Here is a 19,008-nt window from a genome sequence, read left to right as displayed (position 1 = left end):
TATATGGTTATTATAGTATTAGAAGGACATAGTCATAATTGTTGATTTAAATCATATATAGATGGAAAAACTTGGGTTTCTGTTTTTTTGTCTTTTGTTCTTGATATTTTTTTCTCAGAGTGATGTTTTAACAATATGTAGGTGTTCTGGAATCTAACGTGTCACAGATTAAGTTTAAGAGAAACCCCCAATCAGGTTATTGGACCCAAAAAAATGTATCTTTGGGTGAACATTTTTTCTGTCTTCCTATAGGAGGATGCTAAATAAAATTATTACCCCCTAAAATACAAATCTATCGTGAAGAAACCTCAAGTCAAAGAACTAAAAAATAAGGATATGTACCCTGTACATATTTCACATAGCTTATTTCACATAGCTATTATTCTGTTGTCTACTATGTGTTTAAATATGTCACCAATAACATATGTTTTGCTTTCTTGGTGTCAATTTTAATTTTGTCAGTATCAGTGACTGTGAAATTGTAGAAATGGTTCATCTCTGTATCACTTCCCTTTGGCCAGATCTTGAGTTCATTTCTTATGTTTCTGCTGATTATATGGTACTTAAAAATAAGCGGAAATAAGTATTATAAAATCTTAAACAGTAGAAAATTTATGGTGCAGTGTATCCATGAGCCCCAGAAAAGTATATTAAAGTTCCAAGGTAAAGACTTATGGGAAGGATAAAATCAACACTCACTTTCTTGTTGATATAGTAGGGGTCCAAGTCCTCCAGCGGCTCTGACACCATCCCTGGAGGGATGTCTCCGTAAATGAATGGAAGATTCTTTCCAGCCTCCAAGTCACTGTTTGGCTTTGGTTCGTTCTCTTCATCATTGTCTTGTTCTCTCTTGGGTTTCTTGGCTTTCTCTTCTGCAGTACGTTTTTCGATAGCAGCAAGAGATTCTCTAGTAAAAAGGCGGAAGCTTTCAGGTCCTGGGGGTACCAACAGTGCCTGTGCCATCTTTTCATCCTGCACATTTAATTACGTTTAGCTTCTTGCATAAGAATAGCCTGCAATTAAAAAAAATGCATGAGGGTTAGGAAAGCAAGAGAATGAGAGAGATTAAGAAAATCAACCAAGGTGTTAATATTTCTTATATTAATTATTTTAATATAAACACTAAGTAGTGCTTTTCATGCTGCACTAAAAATTTTAACTTAGAAATATCATCCAATCTAATTTTCAATAAGACAACTTTATATGTCTATCAAATGTCTGTTCTGATACCTTTACACCAAAGCAGAGTAAACATTGGTAAAGATTAGTGCCAAGAATGCTTGTCGATAAAATTACTTAGGGGCCCATTATTTCTCTCCCTCCTCCTTTTATCATATCTTACTAACACTCCAAAGAAAATATCTTGGTGACAATACAGTGGTATACCGCCAACTCATAAAATCTCAGGGTAGGAAAAGAATTTTGTGTAACCCAACCACTGTTCTAATTACCAGCATCATTGAACATTGGTTCTAAAGCAAGATCTGACTGTCAGCATCGACAGAGAAGTCAAAGCTGTTTCCTTTTAGCTTTTCACTTAGTTTCCTCCTGAGGTATCTTCTGAAGCAATGCAGAATGTATTTACTTTTCCTGTCTGCTCCTCTTTAAGTATTCCAGGACAGTTTTCATCTTCTTCCTGAATCTTTCATTTGATGTGGGGTAGTAAAGGTAATGGACTGTGGAGCCAGATTCCTTCTGTTCTAAACCCTGGCTCCGTCACTGTTGAGCGGCATGACTTTACAAATGTAACCCCTCAGTGCTCCAGTCTTCATCTATAAAATGGGGATAATATGAGAATTGATCCCCCAGGTTAGTAAGGGATTAATAAATTAATTTGCCTTAAATATTTAGACTAGTTTCCAGAATTAGCAAGCGCTGTGTTAGTGTCAGTGATCGTAATCTAATTATCTTTAGTTCCTTCAACCCTTTCCTCTGGTGTGGTTTCAAGCATCTTTGCAATTCAAGCCACTGTCCTTTAAATAAGGTCCTAACTTTCTGGAACTCCAGCTGACTGTGGAGCTTCAGGAAGGGACTGGGATGTGCAGAGTACAGGGGCGCATTCACACACGCCTACCCCATGGCTGGAAGAGGAATGGAGGACAGACAGACATGTGGAGTGGACCTGCTCAATTTCCCAGGGGAGGGAAGAAATTCTATCTGCTGGAAATGTGACAGAACTGTCAGAAATACAGGAAATTAGCTACATAAAATTTGAAACATGAGTTGGCAGTTATTTTATTTTGCCTTGTGCCAAGAATCTCATTTTAAAAATCCATATAGAAAACAGAAACAAAAACAATGAAATGCAAAGAGTACATCAGTCATCTTGTAGAACGATCTACAACCATGGCATCAGAATAATCATGGAAGTCAGCTGTGACATTTCCCTATCCCCAGATACCCACCTTCCTCTGCCCCCACACTTATTCCAGTCACCATAGTAGTTTATCCCTAAATGGCATTCTAATTCTTGGCAGTTCATTGCATGGAGATAGTGAGTTTCCAGAGAAGGAGAAATTTTAGATCTTATAGTAACATAAGAAAAATGATACAGAATACTGTGTGTTTTTTGTGTATATCTGAATTACTGGTTCCCAGGTCTGTCCCAGTGACAAAAAATATTTTAATACCTATGTATTTCCATTGAATTCATATTCATAGTATGATACCATCATTATATTTCCTGCTATTATGAAGGTATATTCCAGATAAGTTATAAATTATCAGACTTGTCAAAAAACTGTGCCATATCCCCTACTAGTTCTGAAAAAAGAACTTCTGATTTGTTATGGGACAAGGCTCTTTCTTATGCTCCATCAAGTGGTATATGGATCAGAAGGTTTGGGAACAGTTATTCTGTTTTACTTAAAAATCAATCAACTATCTATTTTGTGCCTTCTAAATTCATGGTAGATGGCACAAAGTAGAGTTAATGGTTCCAGCCATTTTATGTTAAATTCAATGGCGACATAGTCATTTCAACTCTAGGCAACTGTGGAATAATCACAGCTTTTGTACTTTTCAGTGGGGAAGGAGTCTGCCTTTAACTGAAAGCCTTAAATAACTAGGGATGTGTAATCCACCTGTCTCTTATCACCTGTCCTGAATTGAATGAATAAGCGTTCTTCCCAAGTGCTAAATGAAAATGACAGAGCATGTGAAAAATATCTTTAAAAATTTCTGTGGAACTTGGCTGCTCTCTTAAGGGACAAGAAAGGTTACTTTTGTAGTTAAACATTTACTTGAACTGATTTTGGTTTCTTTATTGACATTGGAATGAAAACCTTGCAGCAGTTGGTTTCAGAGATCTAGATTAGTAATGAGTCTGTGAGTACTGGGTTTGTGGTATTGAGTTTGTCATTTAATCTTCCTCAACCTCTTTAAAGAACCTGCCTGCCAATGCAGGAGACATAAGAGACGCGGGTTTGATCCCTGTGTTGGGAAGCTCCCCTGGAGTAGGAAATGGTAACCCACTCCAGTATTCTTTCCTGGAGAATTTCATGGACAGAGGAGCCTGCTAGGGCCCCCAGTCCATGGGGTTGCAAAGAGTTGGACACAACTGAGCACATACAAGCAAGCAACCTCATTGTCATCGAAACACATTATCATATATGTGGCAACACTTTCCATAAAGAAATAACTAATTTTACTCATTTAATTGGAGTCTCCTGGCTCCTAAGTTTTAAAATGAAATGATTTTAAACATATCTAATGTAGAAATCTTCCAGTAATCTTTATAAATGACTTCGATTTCTCTGAGATGACGCAAAACAAGGTACCATCACAAAATCATGAACATTTATTTTAAAAAATAAATAATTCTTTACCTTCGTTCACTTATCAGGGGCCAGAATAAAGACCTCGAGTCTTGACCAAAAGGAAGTAAAGACGTCTTTTGAAATTGCCATGCTGGTGTTTCTAAATCCTGAGAAGACAGTCCAATTCTAGACTTTCAGCTTTTTGTCTGCTAGGAGACCTAGGGTTTGCTCAGTATTTGGATAGGCCAAGACATTAAAGATTATAGTGAACAGAGTTTCTTGGGGCTTCATGTACAGTGTTGCTGTTTAGAAACCTCTCATAGTTCTCTAGTTGTTCTATTTTAATTTTCTTCTATTCTTTCTTGTTCTTTGTGAGCTTATTATACTGAGCTCTTACATAATTTTATATTCCTATTAGGACAGACTTTAAAAAATTAATTCCTGCTGATGCCTTGGTGTGGAATATATATTATTAATGAATATATGTGCATTATAATTTATTAAAACACATCAAATTTAACATACCAAATTTTCTTCAGAACTGTCCTTGCAAAAAAAGCAGAAAAGATCTGAGGAGATGATCTCTTTGATTAAAAACTCAAGTGTCTATGTTTGTTAATGTGTGTTAATAAAACAAATGCATCCTTCTGTTAATCAAGAAAGACTATGGTTCAAAATATCTTATTACAGGGATGGATGACAGAATTTCACACCTGGAAGGAAACTTAGGGTCATTTATTTAGGAAATATTTATTGAGGGACCACTCTGTATCAACACTGTGTCTCTGCCCTTAAGGAACTGACTGTCCATTGGGAGAGACAGATTTTTATACTAATAATTATAATATAATCTTATATAACTGGTTATTATCTGAGCTGCATTAAAGGGAGCAGTTTATTCTACCCGGGGAAGGGCATGGTTAAGACAAGTCTTCCTAAGGAAGTGATATTAGGGTAAGTTTTGTAGACTGGTTGGAATTTGACCAGCTAGTTGTAGTGGTGGTGGTAGATGGGGGAAGGTTGGGAAGAAGCCATATCAATAGAGACCTATTAGGCAGGGGGAAGCACGTATATGGACCCAGAAATAACAGAGCATGGATTGTTTGGGAAGAACTATAAGAAGTTCATTATGGGTGGAAGTCAACCTGCCTAAAAGGGAGTGGAAAAATGAAGGAATGGAATTTAGGCAGGATACAGATCACCAAAGGCCTCATTCAGCATGCTAAGGAAGGCTGTAGGTGGGACATGCATGATCACTTTAAGACTGGAAAGATGGTGACAGTAGGAAGGATGGACAGATAGGGAGCGATCCTAGAGCCGTGGTTTTTAAACATTTTGGTTTCAGGATCCCTTAATGCTCTTAAAATTATAGATGACTTCAAAGAGCTTTCGTTTAAGAAGAGACTTATCTATCCATATTTACTGTACTAAAAATTAGAATAGAAAATTTTAAAATGTCTTGATTAACTTTAATATGTTTATATATAAAACAGATTTTTAATGAAAACAACTTAATATACCAATCATGTTTCAAAATGAAAAGAATTGAGTGAGAAGAATGAACTTGTTTTACATTTGGGCAAATCTCTTTACTGTCTGACTTAATGGAATATAGCTAGATTCTCCTATCTGTTTAAGAATTCAGTCTGTTGAGATATGTTGTTTTGATTAAAGTATAAGAAGAAAATCCCCTCACAAATATGTAGCTGGAAAATAGGGAGTATTTCAATTTCTTTATGAAGCAATTGTGAATATTCTTCTTTGATAAACATTAAAACTCTACAAATGGTAGTTTCTTAAATTAGTTTCAGTGTGGAATCTGAAACTGTCTATCAGTGAACTTTTGATTGATCTTGCCCTTTGGATGGATTTTGTACCATCATGCATAGATCATTTGGAAAATATCAGCATATTGCTATGCAGATTTTCCAAATTTTGACAAATTTTATTATGTAACATTCAAAAATAGCATTTGTTAATATCACCATTGATCTCTAGAGAAGATCATAATGTATTGGGAGACTGTCAAGCTCCCAGTTCAGTTCAGTTCAGTCGCTCAGTCGTGTTTGACTCTTTGCGACCCCATGAACTGCAGCACTCCAGGCCTCCCTGTCCATCACCAACTCCTAGAGTCTACTCAAACTCATGTCCATCAAGTCGGTGATGCCATCCAACCGTCTCATCCTCTGTCGTCCCCTTCTCTTTCCCAGCATCAGGGTCCTTTCAAATAAGTCAGTTCTCCCAGCCTCAGGTAAAAGTTTTCCAGAATTTCAATTTCCCCTTGAAAGCTCAAATTTTAACATCGACAACAAATGCTATCATTTGCTTTCCCTGAAATGACAGGTTTTTCCTTTATTCATTTTTGAGAAAATATCTGCCAAATACCCGAATATATATATATCTGAATAACCATAGCTTGTCAGTTCTTTCTTTCAAGTGGAAATGGTGTTCCATGAAAAAGCACTGTGCATTCGGCTCCTGACTGACGCAGTCACACAACTCTTTTCCTTGAGACAGCTGTAGCGCTCAGTCCACAGTGGAAATGCTTTCTGTATTCTTTCCCTATCATCATACAGAATATTAAAAATATGTGTTCTTTAGGTTCAAGATTTAATAAAACTAATAATTTTTACTGCCTCATCAAAGATGTTCTTATGTGAACTGGCATTTTTTTTTTTTCTTACCAAAAATGGTGGTGAAGAAAACAAGGACTCTTCCTGTGATTTGATGCCACTGCCTTGATTCCTGCTCAGGCGTTAGCAGTTCTGCTTCCCTGACTTTAGCACTATAGGTGCAAATGTCAGAACAGTGAAAAAAGGCAAATGACAATTTGGTATTTTTTTAAGAAAATAGTTTAGACCTCAGAGACACTCTGCAGTGGACTCAGGAACACTCCCGTGTCTGAAAACTACCCTTTGAGAATAGCCTCCCTAAAAGGAAGCAGATGGACACCAGTGGTTTAAAGCAAAGGGCAAGAGAATTTTATTGTAGCTTTACTACTTAAGGGTGTGGACTTGGCGATCAGGACGGCATTCAAGCCCTGGGTCCACTATGTTCTAGCATTGTGATAAAAAAAAATTTTTTTTTTAATTTCTCATACTCTCCAGGTTCCCTATGAAGTAATGATAGCAATGAGAACACATACTTCATAGAGTTGATGTTAACCTTTAAATGAGAAAATGCACTGAAAGGTGAGCAGCTGCCTGGAAGATGGAAGGTCTTCAATAAGTTAGAGAGAAAACAAACCGTGGCTGGAGGTTTGTCCTGAAGGCGCAATTAGGAAGAGAAAACCAACGAGATTTTATGATGATTTGATACAAAGGGTAAAGAAGAGTTACAAGGTTAAGTTCATCTTCAGATTTCTGGTTTAGGCCTCAAGTTTAACCCAACCGAGAAGTAGAGGTTTGTAGGAATAAATTCTGCTTGAGTTTTATTTACTTTGAGATGCCTGTGAGACAACTGGGTGTATATGTATCTGAGACTCAAGAAAGCTGTCTGGGCTGGGTAAATGTTGATTAAGGAGTCACCAGTTAAAGCTGAAGAATACACAGTACATTATTTAGGAAAAAAATTGGAAACATGAAGAGGCAGGACTCGCGAATACCATTTTTTAAGGAGAGGGAACACAGAGGTATTAGTGAAATTAGAACAGTTATATAGATGCCAGAAGAGGAATTTCTAAGAAGCTAATTAAAAGGCATGCATTGGATTTGACAAAAAGTCCAGCTCCCTGCCTTTAAAATAAATGAGGAACAGGCACAGAGAAGGAAAGTAATCTTCACTGAAGTGCCTGTCTATTGACAAACACAGATTGTTGCCCTAAGGCGACACATTTTCCATACATTCTGTTCTTGACTGATTTTTCCTAGTATTGTTGACATTTTTTTATCTTGAATCTTACTATTGTGTGATTTTATATTAAAGATCTAAGCTGTATATAAATCCAGAAAAATAGATTCATGTAACCCAGTTCAGTTTTCCAGGTTCACATATCTGTATGCTGTGATACTAACATAAGCTGCTGAAAATATGTAAAACCAACAAATACAAAATTAATAATTGTTAATTAATCAGAATCTGAGAAAAATGGCACAGTAAATATTTGGGATATGCCGTAGCACTACTGCAGCAGAAACAAAAGTATTTTTTCCATTAGTCATTTAGCCCGTGAATTCTCATCTTGCCTAATTTTCCAGAACAGAAGACAGTTTGGTGAATTGTATTGGTCTATAGCCTGTTAGTATCAATAGTCTCTCTCTGTCTCTCTCTGTAGGGATTTTTATAATTATGTTACAGACAAAATCAATTAGTTCTGGTCTATTCCCATGGAGACTGAATTATGTCAGAGGCTGTAAATTTGCCATCTTCAAGGAAGGAAAGTTGTTCTGTGTCATACAACTTGAGATATCAGGGAAGAAAAAAACAACATCTGAATATATTTTCATGTTCTTGATGACAAGAGAGAGAGTTGTCAAGGAAAGACTGGTTTCATTACTGAGAATCGGATGCTGTCTGTGTTTTCTTGGTATCAACAAAAGAAATAGGAAGGGAATAATCTAAAAGATAGAATGGACCAATTAACTATTTTCCTACTAAAGAAATTATTATTTTTTCCAAAGGAATTTTCATTTAGGGCTTGTGATTGTCTAACATTTGCATGTATCCTCAGGTGGCATGTTTGACCAAGAGCATATTTTCTCAAAGGCATAATCACAGCATTCAACACATTATAATAATAACCACTGGGCACTCGCCAAGGCTGAATAAAATATTATTGTCTGTGTTTTAAAAGTTTTGAAATTATTGCTTTGTTGTTGTGCCCACCTAACCAAGTGACTTTGAGGATAAAATAATAATAATAGATAAAACTCAATTGAATGATCACTATGTCTCAGATACTCTGTCATGTAATTTATGTACACGAACTTATTTAATTGTTATTTTAACCCTATGAGGGTATTACTATTACTATTTTCCCCATTTTACAGATCGGAAAACCTAGGTGTAGGTAGGTTGGATAACTTGTCCAAGTTACAAAAGTAATAAGGAGTCAGGATTTGAATACAGATAGTTTAGGATTAAGCCTGGGCCCCAAGCCTGCAAAATGAGAAGAATTTTAGTTCATGTCTTCAGAATTGGAATTAAGATGAGTCAGCTACCTTATTAGGAGGTTATTATGTGTAGAGGTTGTTATGTATGTATTATGTTAGGAGTAGGGTGGTCCCACCTAAGAAGCACAGCAACAGAGTCCTCAACTTTGCTTTAAAATACAAAACAAACAGGAATGAATTAATAAACATAAAACCCACATCTAATAGATACCTGTTCATGTGTATGTTAAATATATTGGAGCTATTTAAAGGTAAATTAAAAGTCTGAGCTTGCTACTTCATCTATGTAACATATTTCTTGTTCTTAGTGTGATGTCAAGCAATTCAGTATTACTAATGGCTTGGACAAATCTATTGAGAAAGTAACTCTGTAGTGTGGATATCACCGTACTATGGCCAAATACAAATTAAATCTAGACTTTCTCTACTATTGTTCCTTTCTTGTCAGATAAACACATGATTGTCCATACATAAATATTATTATTATTTACTAAATAGAAGAACTATTTTTGTCTTTTTCTACCTGGACTTAATGTCAGGCATCTGAAAAAAAATAGCTGAATGTGAAAGCAAAGTTCATCTCTGGCTTCAGAACAGTTTTTGTCTTGGAAGTAATTATTATCTTTTAGGAGATGATGTTGCCCGTGACTTTGTCATTATTAGATACATATATGCTCAGAGAGACAACTGCTAACTAATAATGACAGTTAAGCCAACATTGTAATAAAAAAATCAGCATCATTGGTTTTATCAGCTCCTCAGTTTGTCTGCCGTGTGTTTTCAGACTGAAGCAAATTTTGTGTTCATCTCCCCAACAACCATTCCACTTCAATACCGCCTTCAAACCCCTTGCCTGTCATTGGTTAAGGATTAGGCATTTGGTCCAGTTCTGGCCAATACAAGATGAGGGCAAGTCTGCCAGCCTGGCATCTGTGAAAGGTTTCTTCACTCAAAAAAGACCGAGGGGGAGAGAGAATTCTCTGTCCCATGGACATTGTTGCATCACAGTATGATAGATGGTCCTACTGCTGTCACTTAAAACCAGAAGGGATGCCACTGTGAGGGCACAGCTGACACAGTGAGGGTGGCGGATCACAGAGACAGATCTACCCTTGGGCTCTTGATGGATCCCTCACCTCCTGGACCCAAACAGCCTCTGCACTGCTTGTTAGGTTCAATAAACATCCTTCTTGACTTAGATAATTTTAGACAGCTTTTCTCATTAGTTGCGGCTGATACACCAAACAAAGAAACACTCCTCACTAGGTTCAGAAACTTGGCCAGTCCAGGAGCCAGCTTACAATCCAATTCTGACTACATATTTGGATGTCCTTTATCCTATACAAATAGATGACCTACAGAACCAATTACCAAATAAATAAAGTTCAACTAAATACAATCCTGGGTAATTTGCTGAATACACGAGATGAATGTATCTCTTGAGAGAAAAAGAAAATGCTGGTTTAGTTTCTCTTTACTTACATCAATAGCCTTTGTCATCTTTCCACTCCCTGAGGTCATCTCTGCCATGTCTCTTGAGTGTTTTTCTCTTTAGGAGGAACAAACTAGCAAGGAGGCAGGAAATCCCTCTTCTGCCTCCTCTTTGTCCTGAAACTGTTGCCATTGTTAGTTTACTAGATTTTAGTTTACTTTGCACAAACACGATTTAGACCCACTAGAAGTTTAGGTACCTTAGATAGTCACAGCACCTTTTTCCGGAAAAACTCCAGGCCAGTTCTGGGAATTATCTCATTTGTTCTTATACGACCCTTATAAGAGATTCTGTGTTTTTATTCCAGTATGCCACTCTGCCACAAATCTTTGACAGGTATCTCATCCCTGATGAACTCTGATGTGGCTTGACATTACCTTCCTTGCTCCATGATCTGTGAAGAAAGAGAACACAGGTGAAGTGAATCCAGCACCTTTGGCATTTGGATTGATATGGGTACTCTGTTTCTGGATCTGGATTTTGTATGCACTTTATTTACTTATAGTTCAAGATCAAGAAATCAGGATTGACACAAAACATGTTGTTTGAGCCTTGTGAGCAGCATGCCCTTGTGTGCTCAAGGATGGGACCAGGAACCATTGTCAGGATCCTGCAGTGGGCATGGGACTCACCTCCTTCAGTGGCAACCTTGATTCCAGTCCTTCTGAAGACAGACTGGAGCTCCAGGGCATCTGCCTGCTCTTCACCTCCTACTTCCTTCCCTCCTCTCCTCTCTTTACTGCCCCTTTGCTTCTTTTCTTCAAATACCAGAAAGATCAAAGAGGTAGACCCTTGGAGTTTATGGTACACATGGAGGTTATGGGTTATTATCCTAGTTCCTTTTCCTTTCCACCTAAAATCCCATTTTATTTGCTAAGATAAGACCAATAAACTTTATTCAATGGCTTCTAAGAATAAATTTTAGATAAGCAGAGGTGAAAAAACCAGCATATTAAACCAAGGCATAATATATATCAATCTGATGTCATATTCCTTCCGGCTATAACCATTAGCAATGGCTAAGCCTAGTTAAACCAATGATTATTTAAAAGGACGATATATGAAAGTGAAAGTGTTAGTTGCTCAGTTGTGTCCGACTCTTTGTGACCCCATGGACTGTAGCCAACCAGGCTCTTCTGTCCATGGGATTTTCCAGGCAAGAATACTGGAGTGGGTTGCCATTTCCTTCTCCAAGGGAATCTTCCCAACACAGGGATCGAACCCAGGTCTCCCATATTGCAGGCAGATTATTTACCATCTGAGCCACCAGGGATACCCAATCAGTATCCCTGATTTAAATCAGCAATTAGTATTTTAAGAAATATTTCATTTCACATATACAAATCTTATATGGCAAACCAGTCTGGATCCTCATGAATTAATCTCTTTTTACAATTTACTGTAAAAAAAAAAAGTCCCATTAAATGTCTCCTTTTTATTTAATACATAGTTGGTTTTTTTTTTTTAATCTTCATCTCCAGAGGAGAACTCACTCCTAAGCAACCAATCTCTCCTTTAATCTGTCATCAGAGTGATCTTTTTAAAATATGTATCTTATCCTTATTAAAATTTGTCAGTGCTTCTCAGTGAGTTATAGTCACTTAGGAAAGTATGCAGGTGCCTTTATGAGCTGGCCTTTGTGTCTCCTCTCTTTCACTGGGTAGCAACACAGACCTGGCCCTGCCATTTGTTAGCTGTTTGACATTGAACATGTTACCTGACCAGTCCAATTTTTAGTTTCCTCTCTGTTAATGGAAACTCTAATACCCTTGGAAAGAGGGTTGTTGTTAGAATTAAATGATCTTCTTCAAACACACACACACACACACACACTGGTGATTTTCACGAGAGTCACTTGTACAATAGCTGGTATAAAGTAGGCTTTCCATAAAAGCTGGAGGTTTTAGTAGTAATAGAAGTAGCAATAGTAGGAATAACAGTATTATAGTTATTATTACTTTAATAATACCCATCATCAGAGCTTGAAGCATTAAATTGCATTCAAGCATTAAATTGTTAAATTTATAGTCCTTAAATAAATGCTAGTTTCTTCTACTATAGTCACAGGCTAATAAACACTACTTCGCGCCTTCACAGCACATAAATAACTGAGTTTTCAATACCTGGATCTCCATCCTGACTTATAATGAGCATGGTATTAAATAACTAAAATATCAAATTTAGATATTCTAAATTATTTGCAGCCTTTTCTCTGGGGACATTTTCAGCCTTTTCTCTGGTGTGGGGGTGAAGTTGGGAGGACTAAATATCAAAGAGGAACTAAGAACTTAAGGAGGAATAGAAGAGTAGAGTTTGAAAAAGCATGCCAGCGAGTTATGATTTGCTCGAGTTCTCCTTCTTCACCCTCCCCTTGTGAAAATCACTGATTCATAGATTAGACAAAATATATCTCATGGCCTGGGCTCCAAATGGGAGAGATTTTTTTCAGTCTCAAGGACATATGGGAAATAGTGATTTCTACATCTGGTTTCATACTCCAATTTACGTCCAATACTTTGAGTTGAATTGTATTATGTCTTAATAAGATCTCTATCTCACTCATCATTGGAAGTAGACTATGGTTTATAGATTAATTGTAAGATAAAATAGGACTACTTGAGTTAAGAAGAGAATGAGGATTCTTTAAATCAGGTCTGAACTTCAGTGAGCGTAAGAATCACTTGGACCACTTATTAAATCTGTAGACTTCTGGGTTCAATCTCTGGAGATTCTGAAAAAGCTGGTCTTGGGCAAGACCCAGGGATCTGCATTTTAAACCAGTTCCTTAGATTAATTTGATGGAAATGGCACATAGATATCCTGAAAGAAAAGAGTAGAGATTACTATGAATATGAGATGGTCACTTTATACAATCAAGGCTGGAATTTAGCCCTGATGTTCCCCATAGGTAAGAAAAAGTGGAAGTACACAGAGTCACATGTATCTGATTTTTATTTTAAGAAACAAAACAAACAAACAAAAATTCTTAAACACTATGTATAAAAAGACGAACTTTCTCCAAGAACCAAACTGAGGGAAGAAGTTTTGCTATCAAGGGACACTACATAACATGCTTAGCAGATGTCTTAAATTTAATTTCACAGAAAACCCATACAAGATTTAATCTAATAAGACTTATACTAATGGTTAAAATAGTTGAACTCAGTGAATTCCATTAAGATGGTGATGAGATAAGATGATTTAGAAACTATACTTTCAGATTATTTAATATTAGACCTACAGATCCCCCCAAAATGGATAGCCTGCCTTTGAAATTATGTTAAAAGAATTTTAGCAGTTCAGAAATTAAGGGGAATAATTATCTTAAAAGAATTTTAGCAGTTCAGAAATTAAGGGGAATTTCTTTATACCGTGAATGAGGAAGTTGTTGTTCAAAGAGTGTGACAGAAGCTTTACTCTAAAAAGGGTAGGTGTCACCAGCTGGGGAACTTTGGACAAATTTGCTTTAATTTTATTTTTCTTAGCTCATTTCTATTTTTACTGTCAATATTATTAATTGTAGTATTAATACCAACAGTTGAATTTTCTAGAGATGAGTTTGTTTATATTTCCTTTTGTGTTAGTTTATCCTAACAATTGACTTATCCTTTAATTTTTTCTAGTCCAGTGTTTAATTTTTGTCTTATTCCAGCTCCAGTGTTTTTAACCTTTATTTTGCTTCTTTAGTTTATCCTTTAGCTATTTTGGGGGCTTTCCTGGTGACTCATGCGACAGTAAAGAATCTGCCTGGCAAGCAGGAGACCCAAGTTCAATCCCTCACTCAAGAAGATCCCCTGGAGAAGGAAATATTAACCACTCCAGTATTCTGGCCTGGAGAATTCCTTGCACAGAGGAGCCTGGCGGCTACAGTCCATGGGGTGGCAAAGAGTCAGACATGACTGACTTGGTTTTCACTTCACCTAGCTATTTTTAGCCATTTATGCAGGTTTCTTTCCTTTCAATCCATTTTATCCTCCTTTATGTTGACATAATGTACCTGCTTCAGAATTTTCCAGATCAAAACCATCTCTGGCAGGCATTCGACTGTAAAACTCTGGGGACTCAGTTAGCTCTTTGTTCAGGGGCTGAAGTAAATCCAAAGCCACTCACTGAGGAGTTCACAACTACTGTCCTCAGGTGCCTGGCAGCGTTTCCCCATGGGGAGGGGGCAGCCTTCCATCTGGATGGGATTGCTGGTAGGCACTTCAGTGTCTGTAACAGCCCTATCCTACCAGCTGCTCCTTTGGTTTTAGGACTTGAAACTGTTATCAGGTAAATAACTTAAATTGGTCAAATCACCAAGATGTTATGAAGTAATATACTGGGAATTTTGTCTAGGAAGTAAAAACATACATCTACTTCTCTGGGTACTTCAGATTCTCCTGGATCAAATTTGACCAGTAGAAGACTAAATGAGGATCTCAGTTAACTTAAAATCTGGAATTTCTTTCTTTGAGTTGTATTAAGTTCATTTCTGCCTTACTCTAAAAATGTTGAGTCTGAGACTCAGGAGCTAAATGTACATTCTACAACAGTGACTTCATTAACGCGCAATCTTGAACAGGTTTAATCATCCTACATTTTCTCCATTTTCATCGTCTTCAACTGCCGGTTGCTCATGGATTTTGAAAAAATAATGTACCATTTTACTTCATTTTTTTTTATAAAGAGATAGAATATAATAAAAACAAAAAGTTGTTGTTTTTCAGTCACCAAGTTGTGTCTCTTTTGTGACCATATAGACTGTAGCCCACCAGGCTTCTCTGTCCGTAGGATTCCCAGGCAAGAATACTGGAATGGGTTGCCATTTCCTTCTCCATAAATAAAAGTTAAATTTCTCTAAATACATGATTTAAAAGATTTATTGGAGCTTGGAAGTCCAGTGTTCTAAAACTAAAAAGGCTCCTTCTGCTGTCTAGTTTCACTATTAGAGTTTTTGTCAGTGGTCCTGAAAATTTAGCATCAGGATCACCTGTAGGACTTTTAGTAAAACACAGCTTGCCAGGTTCCACCCCAGAGTTGATTGTAGATACAGGTATAGCCCCAAATTTTGTGTTTCTAATAAGCACACAGAGGATGCTGATGATGTTATCCCAGGAATCACATTTTGACGATGACTGGCTTATAGAATCCAGAAGTTTTTTGTTTGTTTTTTTTTTTTGTTCTGCTTTTTGTTGTTGTTGAACTTAGAAGCATATGTACCAGTCATACTGCTCTCATTTTTATGATTTCTCAAAGATAATAGTCATAGCTTCTTCAGTCTCATTGTTCATTTGTTAAATGTCCTGTGGTGTAATTCTTCTGAACCTGGAAGCTTAAAATGATTTATGGCAGTATTTCATAGAAGCCTGCAATAGCTTTGTAAGCATCTCCCTGATTCCGGCCTGACTCCCATGGAGCCTATTTTCACCCAGCAGTCAGAGTGATTTGGGGAAAAGAGAAAACAAATCGAGTTATTTCTCTGTGCAGGAGCTTGCAGGAGCTACCCAGAGAAAAGGCCAAACTCTTTATAATTGCCTCTAAGACCTTATGAATGGCTTTCCAGTTACCTTGCTGAGCTCATCCTGAACTCATTGCTCTCCTTTTTTCTCACTCCCCTCTAGTCACACTGGCTACTGGCTGTCCTCTGCACCTGCTCACTCTCCTAGGAGTGTTCTCTCCTCTAGATAACCTAACTTTCTCATCTGCAAGTCTTGGTCAAAAGTTTAGCTTTTCAAAGAGACCTTCTATGCTTCCCTCTCCATCTCCTTACCCCACTTTATTGTTTCCAAAGCACTTATCACCTTATTATGTACTATATAATTAACTGATTTATAATGTCTATTATTCACTTTCTATTTTTTCTGGGTAGAACATAAGATTTATAGGGGCTGGAATATTCCTTTCTTGGTCCTTTTTGTTCACCAGTGAATCCCAAGTGCTTAGAACAGTGCATGGCACATGATGGGTGTTCAACAGACATTTTTTGAATAAATGAGTTATTTAATGTTAGTTTCTTATAAAGATTTAAACTTTTTACTTAGATTTGCTATTTCAAATTCAGCCTACAACTACTGTTTAGAAAGTCTTGTATTCTATTTAACACAGCATATTTTATAATAGCAAAGTCTAGAAAACTGAAATATCCACTCCTATGGGATTGGTTATGTAAATAAAGTAACGTAGTTTTGTGTCATACAGCCATGAAGATGATAAAACAGAAAAGCAACAAAAGCGAAATTCTCTATAGGCACAATGTTTTCTAATTATGTAGTCGTATTTCTTCTAGATCACATACATATATTCAGAACCTGTTTACCTCAAAGATTATTGACTAAGTATGCTGAGTTTGGGCTTGCAATGGCACCCCACTGCAGTACTTTTGCCTGGAAAATCCCATGGACGGAGGAGCCTGGTAGGCTGCAGTCCATGGGGTCGCTAAGAGTTGGACATGACTGAGCGACTTCACTTTCACTTTTCACTTTCATGCATTGGAGAAGGAAATGGCAACCCACTCCAGTGTTCTTGCCTGGAGAATCCCAGGGACGGGGAGCCCGATGGGCTGCCATCTATGGGGTCGCACAGAGTCGGACACGACTGAAGTGACTTAGCAGGTGGCTCAGGGGTAAAGAATCTGCTGCCAGGTCAGGTCTCCTGACCTGAGTTCAATCCATCCCTGGGTCAGGAAGATTCCCTGGAGAAGGAAATGGCAACACTCCAGTATTCTTGCCTGTGAACTCCCATGGACAGAGGAGCCTGGGCTCCAGTCGATGGGCTCTCAAAGAGTTGGACATGACTCAGCGATTAAACAACAACACGCTGAGTTTATCAGACCCTCTTTAATACAAAGCAAAGTGAGGAATGAATATTTTACTCAAAGAATTCCACACTTCAAAATATCTTAGAGAAGAAATAGTAATGATAATAGAGGACACTGACTTGCTCTGTGCTGGGCACTGTTTAGCTCATTTTTATCTTGACAGTAACTATGAGATAAAGGTGATTATTGTCCTCATTTTGCAGATAAGGAAACAATAGGATTCAGAGAGGATAAGTAACACATCCAAAGTCACATGGCTAGTAATCATGCCACCAAGTCCAGTGTCTTTTCTTTCTTAGAAAAAGGAAAAATCAGAGGCTTTCCCTAAAATATAATTTATTAATTTGTTTCTCCAGCTTCATCTTACATACTCTCCTACATGTGTGCTCCTCCCTAGTCAAACATTTCTGTTTGCCATTCCCCGAAAGTCCCCAGTCTCTGGCCTCTGAATTTCAGAAACCTTCCCTCTGCCTGAAATATCACTCACCACCAATTACTGCCTGTTAAAATTCTAACTATACTGCAAGGCTCATCATACCTAAATTCTGAGTCAGAAGTTGTTTTGCCTTCCACCGAACTCCAATAGCTTACACATATTGTCTTGAAAATTCTTATAATAATTATAATACTCTGGCTTCTGCTTTTATTAAGGATGTGCCTTATTGCTTCTACATTTTAAATTTCTTGAAGATAACGATTTTATTGCTTATCTACCACAGTCAGCAGGATATTATTAGATATCTTCTGAATATAATTACCTAAAACAAATTCTGCTAATGCCGTATCCAGTGTGTTAGCTCTGGTCACATGTAGGAATTGAACACTTAAAATATAGCTAGTGCCAAATGTGAAATGATAATATTTTGGGGGTATTGGCTTAAATTTTTAAAAAGTCAAAAAAATAAAAATTTAAAAAAATTTTAAAAAATCAGCATTAGTAACATTAATTTCACTTGTTTCTTTTGTCTTTTTTTAACGTTAGCATCTAGAAATTTTCAAAGTACATATGTTCATTTCATATCTGTAGTGGTGAGTGCTGGTTCAGTATATACCTTTCCCCTATTCCTTTTCCCTCCACCAAGTGATCAAACCTACTAACAAATGAATTAAGAAAGCGGGCAATCCCCTGTTCTGAGATGCTCTAAAAGGGAGAGGCACACTCTCTCTGTATCATTTTTCTGTTTTACTTGGTTAGATTGTTGTTTTTGTCTTTAATTCCTAGGATTTTGGACCAAGAAACAAAAGTGAACGTTATTTGTGCATGTGTGTGTGTGTAAGAGAGAGAGAAACATGGAAAATGACATTTAAACACATTTAAACATCTAAATCAGAATATAACCAGAATTATAGGAAGCTTTCTACTTTGAAGTAAATTGGTATCAAGGAAAACAGAAAGCAAATACAGTTCTCAGCCCAGTAAACAGCCCTTGATCCTCTCCTACCGAAACGTCAGTTTTGCTTCAGCCATAATAGAGAGCCCTACAAGTTACCCCCAGCTACGTCTCTCCTGCTGCTTGCTGGTGCCTTGTGCTTTAGGCTGTTTCTTTCCAGGCAACCACAGACTGTTTACTGACTGTAATCAAAATGACAGCACACTGTTTTCACAACCCAGCGTGAAGAGTCGATTGCCTTTTTCACTTGGCAACCTAAGGGGACTTGAGGTACAACTTGCATCACTCCAAGATGGTGGTGCTTACTTCATATGTAACCCGCATCCTTTGAGGCTTAACCTACAGAGGAATCAAGAGTTATCTAGCATGGAGCAGGGAGGCTGTCAAATCTGCCTTCAGATTAGTGCTCGTGGTAAACTCCACTGGCGCACACTTATTTAGGTGTGGCTGCAGTTCT

At 37.3% G+C, this 19,008-nt stretch overlaps 2 protein-coding genes across 2 annotated transcripts in view; one reads left to right on the top strand and one right to left on the bottom strand.

The window, feature by feature from the left end:
• The window catches only part of SCN2A (sodium voltage-gated channel alpha subunit 2), a 285,612-nt gene that overhangs the window by 81,392 nt on the left and 185,212 nt on the right, over positions 1–19,008 (top strand). The window lies entirely within an intron of this gene.
• Positions 1–19,008, bottom strand: part of LOC133051131 (sodium channel protein type 3 subunit alpha) — a 103,100-nt gene that overhangs the window by 82,470 nt on the left and 1,622 nt on the right. The window contains exons 2-3 of the mRNA XM_061135554.1: positions 10,561–10,755; positions 700–1,013 (exon numbers count right to left, since the gene is read on the bottom strand). Coding sequence (XP_060991537.1) covers positions 700–963 — 264 coding nt within the window. The 5' untranslated portion in view covers positions 964–1,013; positions 10,561–10,755. The remainder of the gene's footprint in view (positions 1–699; positions 1,014–10,560; positions 10,756–19,008) is intronic.

This window comes from Dama dama, chromosome 33 (assembly GCF_033118175.1).
Source record: "Dama dama isolate Ldn47 chromosome 33, ASM3311817v1, whole genome shotgun sequence".
In the NCBI taxonomy this organism is placed as follows: Eukaryota; Metazoa; Chordata; class Mammalia; order Artiodactyla; family Cervidae; genus Dama; species Dama dama.
Note: the sequence above shows the minus strand (reverse complement) of the source record. Positions and strands in the feature narration are given on the sequence as shown.